Source organism: Bos grunniens, chromosome 1, assembly GCF_055505025.1.
Source record: "Bos grunniens cultivar Pamir isolate PY7600 chromosome 1, Bosgru_T2T1.0, whole genome shotgun sequence".
NCBI lineage: Eukaryota > Metazoa > Chordata > Mammalia > Artiodactyla > Bovidae > Bos > Bos grunniens.
The window spans coordinates 112,011,114-112,038,874 of NC_141165.1; the positions used below are offsets into that span (position 1 = coordinate 112,011,114).

Genomic DNA, 27,761 nt, shown 5'->3' on the forward strand with positions numbered 1-27,761 from the left:
TCAGAGATCAATGCAAAGAAATAGAGGAAAACAACAGAATGGGAAAGACTAGAGATCTCTTCAAGAAAATTAGAGATACCAAGGGAATATTTCATACAAAGATGGGCTTGATAAAGGACAGAAATGCTATGGACCTAACAGAAGCAGAAGATATTAAGAAGAGGTGGCAAGAATACACAGAAGAACTGTACAAAAAAGATCTTCATGACCCAGATAATCACGATGGTGTGATCACTCACCTAGAGCCAGACATCCTGGAATGTGAAGTCAAGTGGGCCTTAGAAAGCATCACTATGAACAAAGCTAGTGGAGGTGATGGAATTCCAGTGGAGCTATTTCAAATCCTGAAGATGATGCTGTGAAAGTGCTACACTCAATATGCCAGGAAATTTGGAAAACTCAGCAGTGGCCACAGGACTGGAAAAAGTCAGTTTTCATTCCAATCCCAAAGAAAGGCAATGCCAAAGAATGCTCAAATTACCACACAGTTGCACTCATCTCACACACTAGCATAGTAATGCTCAAAATTCTCCAAGCCAGGCTTCACAGTATGTGAACTGTGAACTTCCAGATGCTCAAGGCTGGATTTAGAAAAGGCAGAAGAACCAGAGATTAAATTGCCAACATTTGCTGGATCATGGAAAAAGCAAGAGAGTTTCAGAAAAACATCTATTTCTGCTTTATTGACTATGCCAAAGCCTTTGACTGTGTGGATCACAATAAACTGTGGAACATTCTGAAAGAGATGGGAATACCAGACCACCTGACCTGCCTCTTGAGAAACCTATATGCAGGTCAGGAAGCAACAGTTAGAATTGGACATGAAACAACAGACTGGTTCCAAATAGGAAAAGGGAGTACGTCAAGGCTGTATATTGTCACCCTGCTTATTTAACTTATATGCAGAGTACATCATGAGAAACGCTGGGCTGGAAGAAGCACAAGCTGGAATCAAGATCGCTGGGAGAAATATCAACAACCTGAAATATGCAGATGACACCACCCTTATGGAAGAAAGTGAAGAGGAACTAAAAAGCCTCTTGATGAAAATGAAAGAGGAGAGTGAAAAAGTTGACTTAAAGCTCAACATTCAGAAAACAAAGATCATGGTATCTGGTCCCATCACTTCATGGGAAATAGATGGGGAAACAGTGGAAACAGTGTCAGACTTTATTTTTCTGGGCTCCAAAATCACTGCAGATGGTGACTGCAGCCATGAAATTAAAAGATGCTTACTCCTTGGAAGAAAAGTTATGACCAACCTAGACAGCATATTCAAAAGCAGAGGCATTACTTTGCCAACAGAGGTCTGTCTAGTCAAGGCTATGGTTTTTCCAGTGGTCATGTATGGATGTGAGAGTTGGACTGTGAAGAAAGCTGAGTGCCGAAGAACTGATGCTTTTGAACTGTGGTGTTGGAGAAGACTTGAGAGTCCCTTGGACTGAAGGAGATCCAACCAGTCCATTCTGAAGGAGATCAGCCCTGGGTGTTCTTTGGAAGGAATGATGCTAAAGCTGAAACTCCAGTACTTTGGCACCTCATGCGAAGAGTTGACTCATTGGAAAAGACTCTGATGCTGGGAGGGATTGGGGGCAGGAGGAGAAGGGGACAACAGAGAATGAGATGGCTGGATGGCATCACTGACTTGATGGACGTGAGTCTGAGTGAACTCTGGGAGATGGTGATGGACAGGGAGGCCTGGCGTGCTACGATTCATGGGGTTGCAAACAGTCGGACACGGCTGAGCGACTGAACTGAACTGAATGATTTTTAATCATTATATCACTTATCCATCCCTTACAATTATTCTCACTGTCATTTAAATATGGTTGATTGTTTAACCTTGGTTCACTATTAAACTGTGAACTTTTAAAGTTTATGTCTTTTTCTTTGGTCATTCATACCAGAATGACCTACATTGAGTAGACAGGCAATAAATATTTGTGGCACTGAAATCTGAACAGAGTCAAGTCTGTGTAGAATATTTAGGCTGGAGGAGGCTATGAGAGATTGTCTAGTCTGGGCTCTTGTCATCAGGCTAGTATATAACTAAGCCATCCAGGTATATAAAACATCACTGTGTTTCTTATAGATCTTTAAGCACAGTGATTCCCAAACTTCTCCTGGAAGGCTATTCTAAGCAGAATTTTTAAAACTCTTAATTTATCCTTTAGATTGATATGTTCTTTTTGTTTATTTTCTTTCTCTTCTAGTATGCTGGTGGAAGATGAAAAACATTCTTCTGAGATATTTACTTTTCCATCTTTCTTTATGCCAAGGAATCTGTGTGCTTCTGTTTTTATTACTTCAAAACAGATTTGCATTTCCAAATTAAATGTTATTATCTGGTTGCTTAAATTGCTTATAGTCTTTTTTTAATGATTATGGTTGTATTAATGGCTCATAAATGGTTAAGCATCAGCATATTAGTTTTCAACTGCCACTCTAACAGATTACCACAAACGTGGTGGCTTAAAACATCATAAATTAATTACCTTACATTTGTATAAGGTACATCTACCTGGGAGTAGTGACTTCTGATGTGCAGCACTGTTGGGAAACTCTTTAGAGATTTTTTGTCTCTTTCTGCAGCTGGCAAATGAATTCTTTCCCACCTAGTAGTAGCAGTGCAGTGTTAGTCATGTCCAGCTCTTTGTGACCCCATGGATGTAACCTGCCAGGCTCCTCTGTCCATGAAATTCTCCAGGCAAGAATACTGGAGTGGGTTACCATTCCCTTCTCCAGGGGATCTTCTCGACCCAGGGATCAAACCTGGGTCTCCTGCATTACAGGCAGATTCTTTACCATCTGAGCCACCAGGGAAGCCTTTGCAGAAGAGGTTGCTGGTACCGTCTGCCAGGTCAGTGGTGGATTCATGTATTTTGTGGATAGTTAAGGAACATCTGGGCTTCCCAAGTGGCACTAGTGGTAAAGAACCCACTTGGCAAAGCAGGATATGTAAGAGACTCAGGTTTGATCCCTGGGTTGGGAAGATCCCCTGGGGGAGGACATGGCAACCCACTCCAGTAATCTTGCCTGGAGAATCCCATGGACAGAGGAGCCTAGTGGGCTGCAGCCCATGGGGTTGCAAAGAGTCACCCGTGACTGAGCACCTGCACAGTTCTGTATGTGAGAAGCCCAATGTGGGTCTCTCTTGGCTAAAGTCAAGGTTGTGGCGAGGGCTGCATTCCCTTCTGGAGGCTCTGAAGGGAAAATCTGTTTCTGTTTTTGCAGTTTCTAGAGGGGCCCACTTTTCCTTTTCTACCTTTAAATCTAAAAATATGATACAAATGATTATATAAACAAAACAGAGACAGACTCACAGATACAGAGAACAAACTAGTGGTTTGTGAAGCAACAGAATTGGACATGGAACAACAGACTGGTTCCAAATAGGAAAAGGAGTACGTCAAGGATGTATATTTTCACTCTGCTTATTTAACGTATATGCAGAGTACATCATGAGAAATGCTGGGCTGGAAGAAGCACAAGCTGGAATCAAGATTGCCGGGAGAAATGTCAATAACCTCAGATATGCAGATGACACCACCCTTATGGCAGAAAGTGAAGAGGAACTCAAAAGCCTCTTGATGAAAATGAAAGAGGAGAGTGAAAAAGTTGGCTTAAAGCTCAACATTCAGAAAACAAAGATCATGGCATCCGGTCCCATCACTTCATGGCAAATAGATGGGGAAACAGTGGAAACAGTGTCAGACTTTATTTTTCTGGGCTCCAAAATCACTGCAGATGGTGACTGCAGCCATGAAATTAAAAGATGCTTACTCCTTGGAAGGAAAGTTATGACCCACCTAGACAGCATATTCAAAAGCAGAGACATTACTTTGCCAGCAAAGGTCCGTCTAGTCAAGGCTATGGTTTTTCCAGTGGTCATGTATGGATGTGAGAGTTGGACTGTGAAGAAGGCTGAGTGCTGAAGAATTGATGCTTTTGAACTGCGGTGTTGGAGAAGACTCTTGAGAGTCCCTTGGACTGCACGGAGATCCAACCAGTCCATTCTGAAGGAGATCAGCCCTGGGATTTCTTTGGAAGGAATGATGCTAAAGCTGAAACTCCAGTACTTTGGCCACCTCATGCGAAGAGTTGACTCATTGGAAAAGACTCTGATGCTCGGAAGGATTGGGGGCAAGAGGAGAAGGGGATGACAGAGGATGAGATGGCTGGATGGCATCACTGACTTGATGGACATGAGTCTCAGTGAACTCCGGGAGATGGTGATGGACAGGGAGGCCTGGCGTGCTGCGATTCATGGGGTCGCAGAGAGTCGGACACTGAGAGACTGATCTTCTCTGAGGGGTTACCAATAGCGAAAGGGAATGGGGAAGGGGCAAGGAATGAGGAGATACAAACTATTATATATAAAATTGAAAAGCAACAAATATGTATCATACAACATGGGAAATATAACCATTATTTTATAATAACTTTTAATGGAGTATATAATCTTTAAAAATACTGAATTACTGTGCTGTACACTTGAAACTAATATAATAGTCAAACTCTCCTACAATTTAAAAAATCCAGCAACATTGGGTCAAGCATTACTCACACCACATTGCTCTGATTTCTTTGGGCTCCTTCCACTTTTAAGGATCTGGATAATCACGATAGTGTGATCACTGACCTAGAGCCAGACATCCTGGAATGTGAAGTCAAGCGGGCCTTAGAAAGCATCACTATGAACAAAGCTAGTGGAGGTGATGGAATCCCAGTTGAGCTATTCCAAATGCTGAAAGATGATGCTGTGAAAGTGCTACACTCAATATGCCAGCAAATTTGGAAAACTCAGCAGTGGCCACAGGACTGGAAAAGGTCAGTTTTCATTCCAATCCCAAAGAAAGGCAATGCCAAAGAATGCTCAAACTATGGCACAATTGCACTCATCTCACACGCTAGTAAAGTAATGCTCAAAATTCTCCAAGCCAGCCTTCAGCAATATGTGAACCGTGAACTTCCTGATGTTCAAGCTGGTTTTAGAAAAGGCAGAGGAACCAGAGATCAAATTGCCAACATCCACTGGATCATGGAAAAAGCAAGAGAATTCCAGAAAAACATCTATTTCTGCTTTATTGACTATGCCAAAGCCTTTGACTGTGTGGATCACAATAAACTGTGGAAAATTCTGAAAGAGATGGGAATGCCAGATGACCTGATCTGCCTCTTGAGAAATTTGTATGCAGGTCAGGAAGCAAGAGTTAGAACTGGACATGGAACAAGAGACTGGTTCCAAATAGGAAAAGGAGTTTGTCAAGGCTGTATATTGTCACCCTGTTTATTTAAATTATATGCAGAGTACATCATGAGAAACGCTGGACTGGAGGAAGCACAAGCTGGAGTTAAGATTGCCAGGAGAAATATTAATAACCTCAGATATGCAGATGACACCACCCTTATGGCAGAAAGTGAAGAGGAACTCAAAAGCCTCTTGATGAAAGTGAAAGTGGAGAGTGAAAAAGTTGGCTTAAAGCTCAACATTCAGAAAACAAAGATCATGGCATCCGGTCCCATCACTTCATGGCAAATAGATGGGGAAACAGTGGAAACAGTGTCAGACTTTATTTTTCTGGGCTCCAAAATCACTGCAGATGGTGACTGCAGCCATGAAATTAAAAGATGCTTACTCCTTGGAAGAAAAGTTATGACCCACCTAGACAGCATATTCAAAAGCAGAGACATTACTTTGCCAGCAAAGGTTCATGTAGTCAAGGCTATGGTTTTTCCTGTGGTCATGTATGGATGTGAGAGTTGGACTGTGAAGAAGGCTGAACACTGAAGAACTGATGCTTTTGAACTGTGGTGTTGGAGAAGACTCTTGAGAGTCCCTTGGACTGCACGGAGATCCAACCAGTCCATTCTGAAGGAGATCAGCCCTGGGATTTCTTTGGAAGGACTGATGCTAAAGCTGAAACTCCAGTACTTTGGCCACCTCATGCGAAGAGTTGACTCATTGGAAAAGACTCTGATGCTGGGAAGGATTGGGGGCAGGAGAAGAAGGGGATGACAGAGGATGAGATGGCTGGATGGCATCACTGACTCGATGGACGTGAGACTCAGTGAACTCTGGGAGTTGGTGATGGACAGGGAGCCCTGGCGTGCTGCGATTCATGGGTCGCAAAGAGTCGGACACGACTGAGCGACTGATCTGATGATTATATTGAGCCCACCTGGATAATCTAGGCTACTCTCCATATTTTAAATGGATCTACATTCTTCATTGTACCTGAAACCCTAATTCTCCTTTATCATGTAACCTAAGATATTCACAGGTTCTGAAGAGGAGGATGTGGGCAATCCTGGAGGGCCATTATTCTCCATGGCACAAACTGTATGTTTCAAATTTGTTTCTCTATTCCCTTTCTGTTACCATTTTAGAGTATGATCTTTCTCAATTCTGCTCATCTGTAAAACAGTAATGAAGTCTATTTTTCACAGATGTGCTGTGGGCGTGTTAGTAGATTAATGATCATAAAGAGATGAGTTGAAATCCCTTGGGTGCAAGTTGCATGAGCAAAGAATTTTTATTTCTTTGTGTAAAAAAAGCACCACTTACATCCCCTCTTCTTACTTTATTCTGTAAGAGGATAGTAGTATTTCTTCAGTTGCACCAACTATACCCAAACATTGTAACTTACTTTTGTTTTCAAAACAAATATTACATGCCATTTTGTCTGACCCGTTCCGCTTCTTGAAGTGTTTAAGATCTCACCACTGAAATGAGAAATGGTTGATTATTCAGAAATATTGAAGTTAACATTTAATGATATGTGGACTAAATAATCATCTTTAACCATTTCTACTTTTATTTTAATATGTATCTAGTATTGACAAAGGTATTTTCAAAGTAATGTTCTGGTCTTATATGTAAAACTAAAAAACATAAAAAAATATTCCCTTTTGCTATTTATGAAACTTCTGTAAAACTTGTACTTCTGTAGGATCTTCTAAGATTTTTGTAGACTAATTGGAGCAGAAGAAAAAGGAGTGTTTTCCCAGATGAATATTAATAACTATTACTGGCTTTGAGTCTTGCAATGATGTGATAAAACATGATTCTCATATAATAGATATGAGGTTCCCATATCCTTTTTTCCCACATCATCAATGCTCTCATTCTGGCTTACATATCCAGTTTTCGCTTTGTTACTTTGTGTTCAGCTGTTGGTAATTTTGCAAATGTCCAAAAATGTAAAAATCAGAATGTTTTTACATTGAATCTTTATAGACTCATACTTTATGATGTTCTCTTGACCTCTGAAAATATGTTAATCAGTGTCACCTGGCAAGGAAAAAGTTATATTCCACCAATCTTGTAGAGCAGGTTAAGGAGTTATTTTAGTGTCCTTACTACAAAAAATAAAAAGCTTTAATTGGAAAAAAAATCACATATTTATCACTACTAGGAATTCTGATTAAAAGATTTCTTTCAACTAGGTGTTAGGACTCCAAAGGGATTTGAGGGCAAATTTCTTAACCCCCGCTATTCTCACAGCTGCTAACCCTTACATTAACTTCCCTAAAGAGAATGAGTTTTTCATGCTCAGACTCACAGTCTTGCCTGTAGCCCCTCAGAGTGATTCCTGCACCAGGGTGGATGCGCTGAGACGGTCTGCCTTGGAAGGAGCCTGCACCAAAATGCTAACATCTGCATTTAAGGAAAGATCCTTCTCTGCCTGGAGAGGCAGCATGATGTGGGGAAAGAATAGGTATGTTTTCAGTGAGACAGGCCTGGGTTCAAACTCAACCCAGTTACTTACTATGGAGTAGTTCTGGCTAAGCCACTTAATTTGTCTCAGTCAGTTCATTTTTTTCATCTATAAAATACGTTATGAATACTTCAGAATTGGTGATGGACAGGGAAGCCTGGCATGCTGTGATTTGTGGGGTCGCAAAGAGTCGGACATGACTGAGTGACTGAACCGAACATAAAGGTATGTTTTATAATTGTTTATAATTGTCGGTTGCTGTTACAACAAACTGAGTGGTCTTGGATAATTTACCTAACCTTTTTGGGCTTTGTGTAAGATCTCTGGGGTAGATTGCTTTAGCAGACTGTCAGTGACTTAAAAGAAGTAACCATACTCATCCGTTTAACTGCAACGAAGTGTTTCCTTGGAAGGGATAGATCCCCAAATGGACTAAGAAACACAATAGGCAGCAAAATCTAGGACTGTGGCACAGAACACTTGGAGCACACATGACTGTCTTCCGTAGTCAGGTCATCTTTTAGTCATTACTGGGGGGAGTTCCTATTCAGTGACTTTGAGTCCTCAGGTAACTCTCAAGAGTTTCACAGCTGTGGCCTCTCAAGGAGAAGGTAAATCCTCACAAGATACAGTTGAAAGGGTTTGGTATTCCAAGATTTCAATTTTCTAATCTGTCTTACTCTAAGAAAGCAATTTTAAGCAGGAAAGTAGAAAGAATTTTGACCCGTCTTACTAAATATAGATCAAATTAAGAGCCTATCCCTGTTTCGTTTACTTTAACTGATGGTAGTTTTATCTTAAGTTTTATCAGTTCCTTATTTTGACATTTCTTTCTTGCTTTTATTTCACTGGGGAAATTTTTGTTTAAATTTTTGAATAAAATTTATTTACAGTGGTTCAGAAATGAATATCAATTATATGTTTATATGTGTAATTTATATTCCTGTAGATATTAACACCCTTTACAAGTTTTACCTTTAATTTTTACGTTTGTATAGAAAGCAAGAGAAAATGCACAATTTTCTGTCATCATTGCAACCCTTAGAACTTCAGTTGTCTTTTTTTCTCTGTATAAAAATATTAACATGTGGTCTATTCATTTTTATGGAAGTGGGATGAAATACAAAATAATAGAGATTGCTACTATTCATTATATGGAAGGATAAATACTGCTGCTGCTGCTAAGTCGCTTTAGCCCTGTCCGACTCTGTGTGACCCCATAGACGGCAGCCCATCAGGCTCCCCCATACCTGGGTAAATGGAAGGATAAATACTACCTAATGACAAAAAAGAAGTGAATATTTATTGTGGAAAGTGCCACCAGAAAGTTGATGGTGGATTCACTGAAGAAAAATACCTGGAGGTTGAAAATAATTGAAGGAATTATTTAAGGACTTAATTAAGCTGAAAAATAGCTAGTGAAAGGAGCAAGGTAAACTAACCAGAGGAAAAGATACACGGTCTGCCATTGGAACCAGCTCAGTTCCTATCTTCTCTGGCAGAATCCTTAGAGAATTAGCAAGAAGGTTGAGCAGAGAGCACAGCATAGCAACAGCAGTGAATACAAGATAGTCCCAAAATACAGATGAAAGATATGATAGTTGTGGAGGAGTAGGTAATGGTATTAATGTCCTTTTACACATAAGGAAACTGAACCTCTAAGAGCTTCAAGTAAACTTCCAAATGCATCAAAGCTGGTAAATGGCACCAGTGTTTGAATTCAGGAAGTCTGGTTTGAGAACCTGAGCTCTGAAGCACTGTAGTTTTATCTGTTGTTCTACAGTGGAAAGTCTACATAAGAACCTGATTTGTTCCTTCTATAATGCTCTTTATTTATTAGAATGTTCTTTAAACAGTAAGGGCTTCCCTGGTGGCTCAGACAGTAAAGAATCTGCCTGCAAGGCAGGAGACGGGGATTCGATTCCTGGGGCAAGAAGATTCCCTGTAGAAGGAAATGGCAACCCACTCCACTATTCTTGTCTGGAGAATTACATGGACATGGAGAGGAACCTGGCAATCTACAGTCCATGGTGTCACAAAGAGTTAGACACAACTGAGCAGCTAACACTGTAAACAGTAAGCAGAAATGTCTTGTATCGTGGAAGGAGCCATTAGATCCTTAAGGCTCATTAAGATTTAAATGAGTTAAAATCTGTGAAGTAGTTGCTACGTCCACAAAACTTGTTCTTTTCTACCCATTCCACCGCCACCATCACCATCTTTCTTTATTGTGAGTTGCCCATCTGTGAAGCCCTACTGCCTCTACTCTCCACAAGGCCATATCTGCCCAAGGAAGTCAATATTTTTGTCTCTCTCCATGAATATCCTAGAGGCTAAGCATTTTCCTTGACCGTTATTCTTAATAAACTGCTATTTGTTTTTATTTTGGGGAGTCTTGTCTATTCCCAGACCCTTCCCAAATAGAAAATTCTGAAGAGGTAAGGACACTGGAAGCCTCAGATTTCTTTCTCACATCCAATGGGTTGTCATAATTTAGAAGCACAGTGAATGAATGAATTGGTGAGAGGAAAGGGAGAGACCCAGGAATCTGAAATAGCTATGGGTCTCATTTAGATGGATTTTTCTCTTTTGTTTAAACTGTTTTCAAAATGTCATCTAATTCTCATTTGGTTCTTTCTCTGGAAATGATTTTTACCACTGGGAAGTATTTGGCTTTAAATCGTCAAGATTAACCCAGATTTTTCATTAAAACAATAGGAATCTCAGAATCACTTGATTTTCCTCCAAGGTGCAAAATTTAGCAGAACTTGAGTAAGCTTCAAAGGGGAATTTTTTAAAGAGGTTGGCCTAGTGGGTACCAATTTCTTAATAAATTTTATGGCACCACCAAAATAATTCACCATGAGTTCATACCAGAAAAGCCTTGTTTGAGAATAGATGCCCATTTCACCTGTTTTGATAAAGATAACATCTTTTCAAGGTTCTGTTTTTTCTATTGGATTCAGTGTTTCCATGGTCTTCCTGGCCTCACCAAACAGTAGATAAACTGTCTCCAAATTTATCTTTTCTTGGAAATACAATAAAAGAAACTCAATATTCCAATATAAAGCACAATTTTTTCCCAATGTATTGCATAATGCACTGAGACCAAAATCTAACTTTTACTTAGTTTATTCTTAATTATATCTAGAAGGGTTCTGCAAAACAGCTTATGGCCCTTTGGCATGAGTCAAAGGTATGCACTGTCCCAGACTTACTGCAAAAGGCTTGTTGATGAGAAGTGGATTTAATTAGAAAGACAGCTGCTAATAGGGTAAATTAACAGGTTATCTGGAACAGATATAAGATAATATTTAGACTTTATAATTTATTTTTCCTAAATTTCCATATTTTCCATTATAATTTCCATCTCAAAACCAAAGACTGCCATCAAATCCTAATTTCCTAACTACTCCTAATTTTACTATCCCAGGACACAATACTCTCTGTCACATGCCTGTCTTGTCTGAAGCACTATGCTGTGAACACCAGCATTTAGTCACATTCAGGTCTAGGTTGTTCCATTTTCATTATTTTGCTTTTGTTTGCACTAGTCATATTTTAGCAGCTAACTAGGAGAAGGCAGTGGCACCCCACTCCAGTATTCTTGCCTGGAAAATCCCATGGACGGAGGAGCCTTGTAGGCTGCAGTCCATGGGGTCACTAAGAGTCAGACACGACTGAGCGACTTCACTTTCACTTTTCACTTTCCTGCATTGGAGAAGGAAATGGCAACCCACTCCAGTGTTCTTGCCTGGTGAATCCTAGGGACGGGGGAGCCTGGTGGGCTGCCGTATATGGGGTCGCACACAGTCGGACACGACTGAAGCGACTTAGCAGCAGCAGCAGCAGCAGTGAATAGCTCAGGGTGAGAGCTGACTCTCACCATCCCCCATGTACTCCATGATCAGGGTCAGTAGATCCGTGGGTGTAACAGCTGACTGTCCAGAGTCTGCTGGGAGTTTGCTGGGCAAGTCTCCCAGTTAACACAGTACAGTAAACTCTCTTTGCCTAGGGTGGAAATCTCTAGGAGAAAAATGAAATTATTCAACTGGCTTACAGTGTTGACTCTACCCTATTTCTCAGACCAGGTTATGGCTTACATCTGCTTTTGTGGCCTAAGTATTAATAGTGCTCCCGTTTCTTTCAAAAGTGTCCCAGTTTAGTTGAAAAGTTATAGCTTAGTACACATGTGGGTGAAAGCCTTGAACTCATAGCATCATCCCCTAGTCTTTTATTGCCTGATTCCAAGCTAATAGGTCTGCCTTTTCTCTACCACTGGGGATACTCCTCAAGACGAAGATACTCCCCCAGACTGGCATTCATTTCATTTATCAGGCTGAGTGCACAGTAGCTGCTCACCAAATGCTGGATTGGAAGTTCTCACCAACCCATGAGCTTATACTTTAATGTCGTTGGGGAGCTACAATGTGTTGGGCCAAGGGCTTTACAGAAAGAGTCATTGACTCCTCACCGCAGCCCCTTGATGCAGGTACTATTAGCATCCTCTTCTTCCCATTGAAGAGTAAATCCCTGAGAAGTGAAGAAAGCTACATGTGGCAGGCTGGCTGCAGAGCCCCTGCATTTGACTACCATGCCGTACTGCCTTCCCCCACGACACTTAAGTATTCTGTGACCTTTGAACTCTATGTACAAACTCATCTCCTGGGAATTATTCCTGACCCCTCACCCTCACATGATGATGCTGACTAGAGCATTTGAAAAGAAAGAAGACACCTTGCTGATTTGATGGCCCTGGCTTCCATCTGATAGTGAACGTGACCTAGCTTTGTTATTTGAAAGGACAATATCCAAATAAAGTTGTGATTATTTGGTCATATTTCCTGTAGAGATGATATGGGCAAAGTGATGAATTCACTGGAAAGTGTGTGTGTGCAGGATGTCCATCCAGGGCAAGTCCTTGCTAAACATTAAATGAGTTCACAGACAACACCCTACACTAAATTTCTCTGTGGGGTGCACGTATAAAGCACAGGCAGGAAAAAACTACTGGCGATGAAGTCAGCAATGTTAATGTCTAACAGGTCTCTAAACTGGGATGCGTGCTCGCTGTGGTGGCAAATAGTACGAGAAATGGTCTAAGTATTTGTTTCCAGTGTCAGGGTGAGAATTTGTCAGAGCTTGCAAGTGAGGCAGGGTTAGCCTGGGACATGCTGAATGAGCAGCTCCAGACTGAAAGCTATGACGACAGGAAATGCAGGACTGCTTGGTCCATCCAGGCTGTGGTGTGAATTGAGGGTGGAGGGGGAGGGGAGACCTGGCTTTCTGGGCATGTGACCAGTGGACTATGAGGAGCCCTGCATTGAAGTTTAGTGCTTTGCTGTCACGGAAACTTTAGTAGGTTTACCTTTTGTTTGATTTTGTCAGTCAGGTGGGATGGGACAATGGAATGTGTGCTGAGGGCTTGGTGCCTGGGCTCTTCTCTTGCCTCCTACTCCCTCCCCTAATTTGGTTCTCAGCTGCCTGGTCCCCCTGCAGCCCTGCCTCTTCCCAACTCCACTTAGCAACTACTGCTGCCTCCGCCTTCTTCTTCAGGCACTTGGGTGTGGATGTGGGGCCTGGTAGACACCCTCTCTTGGTGACATCTGGCAGGGCAGGCTGGCAACAGTCCTAGCTGGCAGTGCCACGGTGCATCAGCGGGTGCTTTCACTTCTGTCAGCTTCCTTCCCACCCCCATTCAGGTACATGGTCTGTCCCAGGACTGAGGTCACAGTCCCTTGGGGTCTGTGGGTTCCGATGGCAGCCCTGCAGGAAAGGGAGATTGGCTGTCTTGCCCTGGGGGCTGAATGGGGAAGCAATAAGGTGCTCTGATGCTGAGGCTGCCTCTGTTTGGAAAAGATCCCAGGCAGTCAAGAGAGAGGGGATAGGGGAGGTGAGGGTCTGCACTCCTTTGCAGAGCAACATTAAATAACCAATAAATACCATGAACGGTCGAGGCAGAGTATATGAGAGAAAGGAAATGTTTTATATTTCAGTGTGTTTAATGTTTTATATTTTGGTGTGTTTAATGTCTTTAACAGGGAGTCCTACCTTTTGATTTTGCATTGAATGGGGCCATAGAGTATATAGTCAACTCTGGGCAAAGTGTGTATTTTCAATAGCTTTGCCTCCCCAAACTCACAGAGAAACTGGAAGAAAAAGTTTCCAGGAATGTCTTCCATGTTGAAGTGTGTCTTTGAAATGTTTGCAAAAAGGGTGCATCTTTACATCCAGGCAAAAAACTGAAGAGCGAAGGAGCATGGTGGAGCCTTTGGGGTCCACATTTCAATGTTTAGGAAAAGCTCTCTTTCTCCCTCAAACCTCTTCCTTCCCCCTACTCCTTCTCCACATCCTCTCTTCCCATCAAAGCTGATCTCTCTTATTTAGAGGCTTCACTCTGCAGCACAGAGATGAGGGGCTGCTGCTTACTGCTGCTATCATTTCTGAACAATTCCTCTTGTAATGTACATGTCAACATGAGCTGTCAGCTCCCTTCTATGGTCTTTGACGGAACATTATAGAATCCCACCAGTGGTGGATGCTCCTAGTCGTTTTGCCTTGGTAGTTGCTCTGTGATCCAGAGTGGCTGAGCCTTTTATGGATCATTTAACCATCACCATTGCGCCCCCTGCTTGGGTGCCAAGGCCCTTGGACTGTCTCTTTAGGGCCAAAAGGAGCCAAAGCTGCCTCGGAGCAGGCAGTTTGTTTTGCAGAATACAAGGCATAACAGAATGTTTTGTCAATATGGGTACTGGCTTATTTTCCAACTGATTCCCAACATTTAACAGGAATAATGACTGAACAGTAATTAGTAGAATTTGCTTTAAATTTTGGCTTAGATTATTTTTCAGGTGAAAGAAAGATAAGGATTATTATTACACACAAAGCCATGTGCTTTTTATAGCAAAGAACTTCAAAGGAAAAAGTCAGTTCTACGGATAGATTCATCAAAGACAAATTCAGCAATTGGGAGTTTACCAGCTTTTCAAAAGATAATTTGCTTTTGCTGATAGCTATTCCCCAGACTTATAATTGCTTTTCCTTTCTTCCCAAAAAGCAGAAACTTCCATCTTTACTCTAGCCCCAGGCAATAAAGGGATAGAGAAATAGATTCATTCATTTGCTCAGAAAATATTTGCTGTGCCATTGCTATGTTTCCAGGTACAGAAATGAACAAAGTATAAACTGAGTCTTGAGGCAGATCCCACGTGATCCTCAGCCCATGTTTTCTCACAGAGGCTTTGTAGCAGTGGTGGTTTAGTCGCTGTCCGTGTCTGACTCTTAACAGAGGCTTAGAAATGCTCTAAAAGATGGACGACTTCTATCTGTGATGATTCATATTTCTATAGATGTTCATTTTTATGGGCCTCTCTGGTGGCTCAGATAGTAAAGCATCTGCCTGCAATGCAGGAGACACAGGTTCAATTTCTGGGTTGAGAAGATCCCCTGGAGAAAGGAATGGTGACTCACTCTAGTATTCTTGCCTGGGAAATCCCATGGACACAGGAGCCTGGTGGGCTACAGTCCATGGGGTCCCAAAGAGTTGAACACAACTGAGCAGCTAACACACACAAGGGCAAGGTGCTAGTAATCTACTTAGTGACTTATTAAAAATAGCTAAACTTCTGTGTTCATAATCTCAGTAAGCATAGTAGATTTAAAGCAGTACTGACATTACTTATAAGTACTGTCTTCTATGTGGATTTCTGGTTTCCATGAGGCTTTGCGAAGCTGTGACTTAGTGTGTGCCCAAGAAGACACTGTGTTAAGTTGCTTCAGTCATGTCCGAGTATTTGCAACCCATGGAATGTAGCCCGCCAGGCTCTTCTGTCCATGGGATTCTCCACTGGAGAATACTGCAGTGGGTTGCCATTTCCTTCTCCAGGGGATCTTCCCGACCCTGGGATCAAATCTGAGTCTCTTTTGTCTCCTGCAGAATTTCCCCAATGTTCCAGAAAAAAATGTCCCATTAGTGTTTTTCCAGAAGGGACACTGAACTTCCTGAAAGAACATCAGTGATACTCCTGAGTTGGTCAAGACTATTAATGGCCACTGCTATAGCTTGTTGCTGCTGCTGCTGCTGCTAAGTCGCTTCAGTTGTGTCCGACTCTGTGCGACCCCATAGACAGCAGCCCACCAGGCTCTGCCGTCCCTGAGATTCTCCAGGCAAGAACACTGGAGTGGGTTACCATTTCCTTCTCTAATGCAGGAAAGTGAAAAGTGAAAGTGAAGTCGCTCATTATTTTAGGGTTACTTAATAATCACGAGTGTGTTTTGTGGCCAGCTTCCTTCACATTACTCTTTGGAAGGACACATCTGTTACATCAGTGATATTTGAGCTTCTCATTTTCTAGTATCCAGGCTTCAGGATGGATATGGACTTTGGCTCACATGCAAATCATTTGTACCCCATTGCTGAAAGCTGTAGGCTAGTGTGGTATCAATTTGCTATTGTTATTTTGTCCCAGGAATGTGAGGATGGGTGGGGATAGAAGCAAGGTTAGTAACAGAACTGAAATTTACAACTGCTGATAGTGACCTTACAAGGACTGAGTAGACAAGTAGCATTTTACTATCTTTCTACCCTCTACCCCCTCACCAAACTACACCCCTTTTTCAATGAGACTGCCCTCTTCCAGCCCCCCTTTAAGGACCAATAGGTGAGGGAACAGTGTCTGCAGCCGAGACAGAACCACAGTGCCAGGGCCCCCCTTGAAGCTCAGTTTGCTTCTTCCCAGCATGAGCACACTTAAGATTGCTTTGTTTCAGATCTGACTAGTAGTGCTTGAGTGGAACTCTCTGCCTGAACTTAAAACACAGGGAGGCTTTTCAAGGGCATTTTTCAAGTAGACATTACTCAGTGTTGATGAAAGAAGGCATGGGAGCTGTCTGCCAAATTTTAAAAGCTAAAGGGAATACTTAAATTTGGGTTGTACCCACCCAGGTCAGATTACAGCTAAGTGTGGCATGTAGACACTTGCAGATGTGGAGAAAAACTGATAATATTTCTTTATGGAGAGTTCCATGACTGTAGATTTTTTTTTCCCCAGGTTTTGTGGATGAAGTTATTCTTAATAGGAGTCTTAGGATGTGCCACATTGATTTCTTATAAAATAGTTACTTTGTTTCATCAAATTTTAAATTACTTCTAACCATAAATGATAGCACTGTTTTATATAAATGGACTGCAGTCTACCAGGCTCCTCCATCCACGGGATTTTCCAGGCAAGAATACTGGAATGGGGTGCCATTGCCTTCTCCGAATAAAGAATGAAGCTGCTGATTAATGACACTGCTTTTGCATCCCTTGAGGCTTATGAAGGAGCTTCCTTTTACCAGGATACATAAAGGTTTACTTTTTGTAAAAAGAGATGATTTTGTTTTTTAATAAATTATTTGTTAGAATAGCTTTAAATTAAAGAAAAGTTACAAATGTAATAGAATTTCTGTTTACTTGACATCCAGTTTCTCCTATTCTTCACATATTGTATTAGCATGGTGCATTTGTCACAACTAATCAACCAATATTGATACATAATTAGCGTACGTCCCCACATGATCTGATCTCCTTTGTTTTAACCAAAGACCTTGCTCCGTTCCAAGGTCCCATGCAGGATACCACACTACGTCTAGTCAAGTCTACCATAGGCTCAGTCTCCCAGGCTTTCCTTCGTTTTGATGACCTTAATGGTTTGGAGGAGTTGTGGTTAGGTGTTTTGTAGAATATCTTTCATTTTAGTTTCATCTAATGTTTTTTCTCATGTTTAGACTGGGTCTTGGGGGAGAAAGATCTATTATTGAAAAAATTAAAAGGAAAATAAGCAAGAGAAAAGTTAAATTCCTGCTAAATATTCTTCACCTTGGGAGTCCAACTCTTCGGCCTCACCCTTCAACTCAGTTATCTGTAGCTTTGTTTTTCCACTACAGGACTCCATGCCAGCATCAATAGTGATAAGATTGTGTCTTGTAAACACTGTACCCTTGCTTTCCTTATGAATTACTGACCCTCTTCTGCCATTTTGGAAGCTGTCACTTTCTTGACTTTCCTGGAAGGTGTCAGGCAGTGACAGCAAGGACCCAACTGTCCCTGGTCAATGTCCCATGCCACTGACTGTAAAATGCATTTGAGAGATTTTAAAAGTAGAGGAGTGGAGGAGAGGATTATGTGTTAGAATGAAAGAAGTTCTGGTATTCTGAACTTTTAATATGCCTGCAAAAACTGTTGTATATTGAATATGGTCAAATTGCCATTTGGGGTTCAGATACCGTCTCCAAGTCAAATTTAAACCAGTCAACTCCCACTTGCTAGATTAGGAAGAAATGGAATATATTTTCCTCAGGACTCTATTGCTGCTCCCACAGGTTTCAGAATCCCAAGGAGCTGGTATAGTCCCACTGGTGGCCCATCCATCACCCACATGCCATGTGGCTTCATTCCATTCATGGCCACCTCGCCTGTAGTAAGCCCTGCTGGGGCTGCTCTCCCACTGGCATGTCAGGAGTCTGCTGGCCAAAACTCCCACATGGGGGCGCACAGCTGCTCAGAGGAGACTCCTCTGTGAACAGGCCTCTGGATCAGTGCCTCGGATACTCCTTGGTGGGTTTCCAGGGCAGCAGCTCAAGGGTCTCATTCTCCAGGCAGAAGCATTCCTAAGACTCCATCTCTCTCAGGGGAGCACGAGAAGATTTCAGCCTCCACTGGGGATGCAGAAGAAGTTGTCTCTCCCCATCTCTGGGGATGAAATGAGGATTAAGCCTTGGTGTTCTTTTTATACCTCCAAATCACATTAGAAACAATCTGCCTCTCTTTGATTTGCTAATCAAAAATTTAGTTACTGACAAAAGGTGTTTATGGACTGTCTCTAACAGCCTCAGAGTTACTTGGAAATTCATTTTGATCTTGAAACTTCTCTCTGGGCCTTGAAGAATGCCTGACATGATGTCTACCTTCCCTGAGTGGTTCCCAAGGGACCCAGATCTTTAAAGCATATTAGTGACAGCAGCAGGTCCTGGGCCTCTCCTGCCAGAGTAAAGCCTGCTTGCCCTCCATGGATCAGGACTCTCACAGGAGGCTTGCCAGCCAGCTGCCACTAGCTTAGAGAGAAGGTAGCTCTCTGTACCTTATGATTTCAGGGACAGAGGACAGGATTTCAGTTAGTAAGGGCACTGGGCCGAAAGATTCCCCCCATTGGTTGTGGACGCCCTGTGTGTATTTAGTAGAGGACATACACGTGTCTTTTATGTAATTAAAACAGAACAGGTCATAAGTGGGGGTACTGTGTTAATATGAATTCACTCATGCTAAGTTGTAAATAGTTGCTTTGTGATCCTCTCAAGAACAAATGAAAATAAGACTGATGAGGACAAGCACATTCGCTAAAGACATCTTGAAGCGGGACATGGACATAGACGTTTGTGTCTGGGGTCTTCGTGAGCAAGTTTGTTCTAACTCACAATTCTTGTTGGTTTTAGGTGTAACTATGCCAGTAATTCTTCTAATCCACTGACTCGTTTTGTTTATTCCTACGTCACTGGAGTAAAAGAACATGAAATATAGTTGGTTACATCATTCTTTGTTTATTTACCTCATCCACGTCTCAGGTACTCAGTAAAAATACTGAAGCAGGTTATAAAAATAAAATCATGGTGTAATACTTAAAAATATTTAGTAATAAAAGGGACAATAATGAGGGTTGAATGTTCTGATAAGGCTCAGGAGAGTTAATCAACAGAAATGTATGTTTAGGGTCCTGTGTATTTAAAAAATGTGGTTCAGATATTTTATTATAATTTATCATATTGAAGAGGTATTCCATTGAATCCATATTAATTAAGAATTGATGTCAAATTTTGTCAAATGTCTTTTCTGCACTTGTGGAAATCGATGCTTTTTTTCTCTTTACATTACATTCCTGGAATAAACTACACTTGGCTATAACATATTATTGTATTATATGCTGCCAGCTTCTGCTTGTCAACATCTTTTATAGGATTTTTTTGCATTGATATTTGTGGGCAAATATTGTTAAAGAAAAACTATTCAGTGACACTTGTTCAAGATGTTAAGGAAGACTTTATTGACAGGGGAGGGGGCTCTCATGATAGATGTAGGGACCACCACAGTGGGGTCTTGTAGTGAGGGACAGAGGTTGGGCTCAACTCCAAACATAACAAGGGCAGCACAGGAATTCTAGCTACAGAGCTTCCCAGGTGGGACTAGTGATAAAGAACCTACCTGCCAATGCAAGAGATTCTATCCCTGGGTCAGGAAGATCCCCTGGAGGAGGCCATGGCAATTCTCTCCAGTATTACTGCCTGAAAAATCCCATGGACAGAAGGAACCTGGCGGGCTACAGTCTATGGGATCACAAAGGGTCAGACACAACTGAAGTAACAGTGTGTACACATTCTAGCTACTAAGCAGAGTGGGAGGAAATGGATGGAAAGTTACTAAAAGGAAGCATAAGCAGTCAGGAAGGATTCTGGCTCAACTGACCTCCCAGGGTTCTTGATGAAGGCAGGCCAGGGTGACCAGATATCATCTATAAGATGGTGGAGGATGAGGAATTTGGATACCAAGTGTGATGAACCATGGAAGATGGGGCATTCTGGCTAAACTATCTCAGGATTCCTGCTCAAATTGGACAATGTATAAATGAACACAGAAGCCCAAAAGTCAGAGCCTAGTGGAGCAAGAGCTCATAAGAGTCTGATTAGAGTTTAGTCGAGCAAGAGAATCTTTGCCAGGATAGTGTGCAGTTTTATTTTTTGTGAAATTTTTGCATTTTAAAACTTTTCCTTGTTTTAAAAACTTAGTTTTGAACTTCTTGCTTTTAAAATATGTTCTCAGAACTCTTTGGACACAAAATTCACCTTTTAAGAAATCATCATCATGATTTGTTTTTGTTTAGTCGCTAAGTCGTGTCTGACTCTTTTGTGACCCCATGGACTACAGCACGCCAGGCTTCTCTGACCATGGAATTTTCCAGGCAAGAATACTGGAATGGTTGCCATTTCCTTCTCCAGGGGATCGTCCCAGACCAGGGGTCGAACCTATGTCTCCTGCATTGGCAGGCAGATTCTTTGCCACTGAGCCACGTGGAAAGCCCACCATCATCATAATAGCTAACATTAAATTAGGACTTTGTGTGCATAAACATAACTAAAAACTCTATGAGCCCAGGTACTATGATTTTTCCCATTATGTACATGATGAACTGGGTGCACTGATGTTAAATATTTTTCCTTGTGCTAGCAACTAGCTGAGCAGGATTTGATTGCAGGCTCCAGGGTCCATGCTGTTATGCTCAAAAATTTAGTTTGTCATGAAACCGAATTGTTTACCAAAAAGAGGCAGGGGTAAATATACTATTTTGTTCAGGTCCATTACCTGATTTCCTTTAGGATCACCCTGGTTTATTTTATGTTTCTTTTGTGGAAACTTGCATGGCAGGGAAAAACTCACTATAACAGCATTCTAAAGCAGTGTGGCTTGCAGTGCTGCTGCTGCTGCTAAGTCGCTTCAGTCGTGTCCGACTCTGTGCGACCCCATAGATGGCAGCCCACCAGGCTCCCCCGTTCCTGGGATTCTCCAGGCAAGAACACTGGAGTGGGCTTGCAGTGCAGATGTCCCTAAATAAAAATGTGAGAATTAGGATGTTTTAAGTAGAGTGATTATGGAAGGGGTATTTGCATTACCAAAAAATCTAGGACTTTATAAAAGATTTCAATAATAGATTTCCTTAAGCAGGAAGCTGTCCTTATCCTCTACCACAAGGCATTCAAAATATGAAGCAAATTAGATTTAATTAGTCTGCAGCATGGTATAGACTTAAAAATCATCAGAAATGGAAAGTTTGTCAAGTTAACTGCATTCTATACAAATTAAAATGTCTTAATAATGTGTATTCTCTAAATAAGGAAGTAGTTGATTTGGGGCATGTGTTGCCAAAATTTCTGATCAGGGTACAGTGTATGTATTTCCAGACTGCTGCATATCCATAAAGAACTTCATAGTGAGGAACAGAAACAGAAATCGTGTTTTCCAGTTGTTCTGTTTTTCCATGTCTGTATTCCCAACTGATTGCAAAGACTGCTGAAATACATGGATTTGGAAGTTTCTTATGAGCAGCGAGAGCCAGCCTATGCACCCAAGTCCCAACATCTGTTCTAATTTGTAACTGGCTGTGACAGCCTATGCTTTATGCAGAATGACTGTGATCATAACCAAAATTACTTTTAAATTGCTCATGTAACCATATGGCTTCTCTGCATGTTGTTTTTCTAGTATTTCAGGTCTCTTTTAAAATGACTGAGGCATAGTTGAACTAACATGTATCAAAGAAGGAAATTAAAGGCTAACTCTAACAGACTCTGTCACGTTGAGAACAGTTTAAGAAAAATGGGATTTAGCTTTCTTTTCCTAGAAGTGAGTTCAGCGACTTATTAAAAGGACATTTTGTGGACAAGATTAAGAGAGCTACATAATTTGCAGGGCCAAGTACAAAATAAAAACACAGGGTCCATGGTTCAAAAATCAGAAAAAAAAATATCATTAAAGGTACTAAAATATAAAGTTTTTTTCCTTCCTTCTACAGTTTCTCTCTCTACTTGTTTTGATGCTATTTTATTTGCTACTTCAGGTCATTTAAGTCAAGAAAAATTAAGAGTTTAAATTACTAGCCTTTCTTTATATAATGCAAAGCTCGTTTTAAAGGCAGATGTAAGAGCCTTTAGGCTTCCCAGGCAGTGTTAGTGGTAAGGAACTTGTCTGCCAATGCAAAAGTCATAAGAGACACAAGTTCAATCCCTCGGTCAGGAAGGTCCCCTGGAGGAGGGCGTGGCAACCCACTCCAATATTCTTGCCTGGAGAATGCCATGGACAGAAGAGCCTGGCAGGCTACAGTCCATGGGGTCGCAAAGAGTCAGCCATGGCTGAAGTGACCTAGCACTTCACGCATGTGAGAATCTTTAACTCCTGAGGAGAATCACTGAAGTGACACAGTATGTATCTTGTAATTCCTATATGCATGTGTACTTTATTCTTGCCACACTAGTGGAAATGCACAGAGCTCAACTTTTGATACATGCACATTTTACTAATACTCTCTTCCTTCCACTTACTGCTGAGTGAAGGAGAACTGAGAAGAGGAAGCAGAGGTTTCTCCAGCTTTCCCTTTCCCTCTGTCTTCTAACTTTCATTGTCAGTGGCTGGTTCATACAGGGAAGGAACATGAATAAGTAAGCACATGATAGGATTCCTTGGTCAGTTTTGTTTCTTAAAATGTCATTCCCTTCTTTCTGCATTTGAAGCAAGTTCTGGTTCAAATGGACAGTGTAACCTCACAAGGCCGTGAGTGTCCCTTCCACAGTCCCTTACTGAGTCGTAGATGTAATACGCTTAACCTTATTTGGCCTTTGGCTCTCAATGGACTCCCACATGTCACCGGCCCTTTGGAATGCTAATGGTCACCTAGAATGCTCTATGTGGATAGAAAGAAGTGCAGACAGGCATTATTGTTTGTCTTCTCTGCTCATGCTCTATTATCCCATTGGACGACTTACGAAAGATGAATTCAAAGATAAACGTATTAAGAATTCCAAGACAGCGAAAGCAGGATATTAAACCAAGCAAGGGATCCTTCTGAGCTTGGTTCCCTATGTGACTGTACATGTTGCCCATGAGGCTGACCCAGCCCCAGTGACCTCATCTACAAACTGAGGTGAGAATGGTGCTTGTTCCGGTAGCATTGCCATGAGGAGTAATTAAATTGTGAATATAACAGCACATAGAAAGTACTCAATACTCAGTAGTTTCTTAATACTCATATTGTGCACTATGGACCATAGCCTGCCAGGCTCCTCTGTTCATGGGATTCTCCAGGCAAGAATACTGGAGTAGGTTGCCATGCCCTCCTCCAGGCCATCTTCCCGACTCAGGGATCAAACCCAGGTCTCGTATGTCTCCTGTATTGGCAGGTGGATTCTTTTGGCAATGGTGGTTCCCATTTGGCAGTGGGCCTGGGAAGACCACTTATATTGCTGTATGTCACAAATAAAAATCAGGAAATGGTTATTATATTCCTACTAGAAACCTTGACTTAGGTTGAACTTTCTTTATATAAGTTCCACTAAGCAAGATATGCTTTCAAACACATGAGACTCTGAAACCCTGCTTTGTCTGTGAATGCTCGTTTATCTGTGTTGCAGTCTTTAGGCACCAATGTGATCAATGAGCAAAGCCCTGAGGTCAGTTCAAGAGGTTATCTGGTTAACCTATTTGCGGTGGTAATTACTGCAGCAGGTTATAGCAAATAGAGCCATGTGAGACGTCCAGGAAAAAGACAAAGGCTTGAGTTATTGAATGTGATTGAATGCCAGGTTGTCTCTGGCTGAAAATGAGGTCAGCCCCATAAAGCCTTGGGCAGAGAAGGCCTCTGTTCCAAACACATGGAGAGGAGATGTTTGAATGAAAACAAACCAAGACTGACGATAGCATCCCGATGAAGTTCAGTGTAGAATGAGTTCCAGGATCCAAAGTTACTGAAAAACTATTGTAGATAATACCCATCAATCAATCAATTAATCCAATAGAGCTGCTTATAAAATGCTAATTTTTAAATGCCTGAAGTGTATTTGGCTTATGTATACAGTGTATAAACCAACCATTCATCTTGGAAACATTAATTTAAAAAATTATTTGATAAATTTTCAAATGTGTTGGTTGATTGAGTTCAACCTTGATTGAGTTAGCACTTATTTATTGTCTAAATATCATTTTACTTCAAAACTAATTTTTTTTTTATTTGTTTACTGTCCACAATTTTCAGTGTTAAAAAAAATTGTTCAAATGTAGTTGGTTTACAATGTTGTGTTTAATTTCTTCTATACAGCAAAGTGACTCAGTTATACATATATATTCTTTTTAATATTCTTTTCTATATGGTTTATCATAGGATATTGAATATAATTCCCTGTACTATCTGGTAGGACCCTTTTGTTACTGTTCAGTAAGTTTCAACAAATATACCTGTGTAACCTAAAATTATCAAGATACTAGCCCACAAATTCCCTGCAACAAAACCTAAATATTTTAAAGAGATTTTCTATTTCCCATCAGTATATTTATGTGGTAATTATACCAACTTAAATTGCGACTTTGTTTTAAAATTTTTTGTGAAAATGATTGGCTGTGATAACAGGTTGAAAAATTATGCAAACAGGATAAAAAAAATAGGTAGGATATTATGGAGAATATTCAGATACCCAGGAAATGAGCAGTTTCAGATCAGTCAACAGTTGAGACTCGTGTGTCCTGTGCAAGTATGATTTTCCTTCTCTGATTTTGAAGCACCATTCTGATCCTCTAAGAGTAGGATTACAGATGAGACATGATCTGATTTAAAAAAAAAAATCTTTGCAGAGAAAAGGACTATCGAAAATGTGGCATGAAATCTGTGTCCCTAACATGATTCTTTTAAGACTTCTCCCCCATTCCTGTCCATGAGGTTTTGAAAATCTGGATTTAATTTTCACTTTAAAAACTTAATGGCCTGAACTATCAGAAGAAGTATGAACTTTCCGAATGCCTGAGCCCTCTCACCCGGTGGTTCTGTGGTTACAGTGACTAAGGCTGGGGAACACTGAGTCAGGAATGGGTGTGCTGTCATGAAGGCTGCTTGTTCACAAAGAATCTTACTGATAAATAATCTTACCATTTCCAGATGCTGAGCCTAAATATCTGATCGTCGTTCGGCCAGCTCCTCCCCCCAGTCAAAAGAAGTCATGCTCAGGTATTTTTGTTGATTCATTATTATTGTTAACTTTAAACCATGCCTTTTCATCTCTTTTCTACCCATGGAGACCACGTGTCTTGGGGATGCCTCCGGAAGGTAGGTTAGAAGATGTATGATGCAGTCCCCTGAAAACAGATAACCCTGCTTGGGAAGTAGCATAGCCTGGTTGGGAGAGGCTCCTTGGGTCTTATCCGCCCCACTGCATACAAACAGCAGAGGGTTGAGGCAAATTATTGAACCTCTCTATGCCTCTGTTCTGCTGCATGGGAGGGTCTGGGTGAGGATGAGATGAGTTCACAGCTACATAGGACTGGCCTAGCCCAGAGTAAGTGCTTATTTAGAGTTTAGCTCCTGTTGACTCCTTCTATGTTGGAATGTGTGAACTAAAGCCTGCTCTTGTGTCTTTCAGACTTTTAGGGCAAAATGTGAGATCTAAACTTTGCTGAAGGAAACTTGACATTTCAAAAGCATAACTCATTTACATGTGTGTTAAATGAGTTGGGACTTGGATTTTATTTATGCCTCCAAACCACTTGTATTTAGTCAGATGCAGAAAACAAGACTTCTTTCATAAAACATCAGTGTGACACCCATCTTCCCAGGGCTAGGGAGATGTAAAACAGGCAACTATATACCATGTGTATAAAAAAGTAGAAATGTTTCTATATGACTAAGGAAGACATTGTCCCAATTTCACTGCTAAAATTTCTTCTCAGATCAAATAAGCCAGACCTTGCTATTAGGAAGGACTAATAAAGCTGTGAATATGCTTTTAATATCTTATGTCACATCTTCCTAGTCTGTAGGTAGAGTTGATCATGGTGCTTTTCTTTTTCACGTTCTAATGTGAACTGTTCTCAAAATAATTATTCCCTAATCATATTTGCCTTTTATGGTACACTGGATGCCACACAGAAAGAAGGATCTTTCTCAAAGGGATAAGAAGCGTTGGGGGATGTACAGATATTGAGCAAATGGGCCCTTGGCAGCTAGGTATTCTGTCTCCTCAGTGTATCAGCCATGCCTGGTCACCAAAAGCTGGTTGCCGCAATCCTCTCCCCTCGAGGCTTCTGTTGCTTTCCTCTTTTTTTTTTTTAAGAGAAGCAATAAATGGTTAATTATTTTGAGAACTACAGATCCTTTTACTTGACCTCTTATAATATCCCAATGCACAAGGGAGATTTCAATCAGTACTTAAAACTTACTAGTGATCATTGTCCAAGAAGCTTTCCATATACTTGTAAAGAAAAGTACTCCTGTATTTGAGGACTCTATTTCAAAATATCTAACAATAAAGTCAGGAAGCATGAGTATGGTTCTATGGGATTCTGGCTTCATAGTCACTGAACTTTTTCTTAGTATGGTTATAAAACAAATATGCAAAAATAAGTAAGAAAAATCAAGAGAGTGATTATATCTTAATAGCAGTTTATAACTTCATTTCATTTGTGGGCTTCTGTGACATTGGCCTTAGATTATTTTTCACTACGTGATGACCAACTCAGGAAATAGTTTCATCCTGATCAGAAACCCCACCTTTCCTTTCAGGCAATGGATATAATTTTTTTTTTTTTGTAATCTGCATTGAAGAGTGATGTAATGAGTAATGGATTAGCTTCCATTCATTTTATATTTGTATCTGCCACATAATTTAAAAATGATTAAATAATTAAAATTGAAGATCCAAACAAACTATACACTTTAGATTCCTTGAGGAAAGAAGAATGTAGTTTTTCTAAATGGCATTACTTTCATACATTGTGAGCTAAACTAGTGAGGTAATAAAAAGAAAACTAGAAACGATTACAATTCAGGAGACCTGGATTTGAGTCTTAAGCGTGCTCTCTTTGTGACCTTGGACAACCTTAAAATTACTCCAGACCTTATTTTTCATCTATAAAATGAGACAATTATATTACATGAGTGAAAATCAACTCAGGGATAGAAAAAACAACTTATCAGAATCACATTATCTCAGATTCTAACCTGCCCTGTTTGGGGACCAGAACTGAACCCTTTGAATCATAGTCAGATAAGGTCCTATTACAGGTAAACTGGAAAAATTTATAGAGAAGTATAACTGCATGTTTTCAACCAACTAAATAATAACCATCCTTGAAAATTATTTAAGATATTTTTAAAAAATTCATCTATGTCACAATGAAGTAACTTACCACCTCTAGATTATGTATATTATGGTCTCAGAGGGCTTTTCTGCCAGAATAACAATTAATATAACTCAAAC

General features: G+C 40.8%; 1 protein-coding gene across 50 annotated transcripts in view; it reads left to right on the forward strand.

Annotated features, from left to right (window-relative positions):
- ABI3BP (ABI family member 3 binding protein) overlaps positions 1-27,761 on the forward strand; it is a 300,988-nt gene that overhangs the window by 83,471 nt on the left and 189,756 nt on the right. For all 50 annotated transcript variants that reach the window (XM_086409787.1, XM_086409340.1, XM_086409524.1 and 47 more), the window contains exon 3: positions 25,445-25,513. In XM_086409787.1, the coding sequence (XP_086265913.1) occupies positions 25,445-25,513 (69 nt within the window). The remainder of the gene's footprint in view (positions 1-25,444; positions 25,514-27,761) is intronic.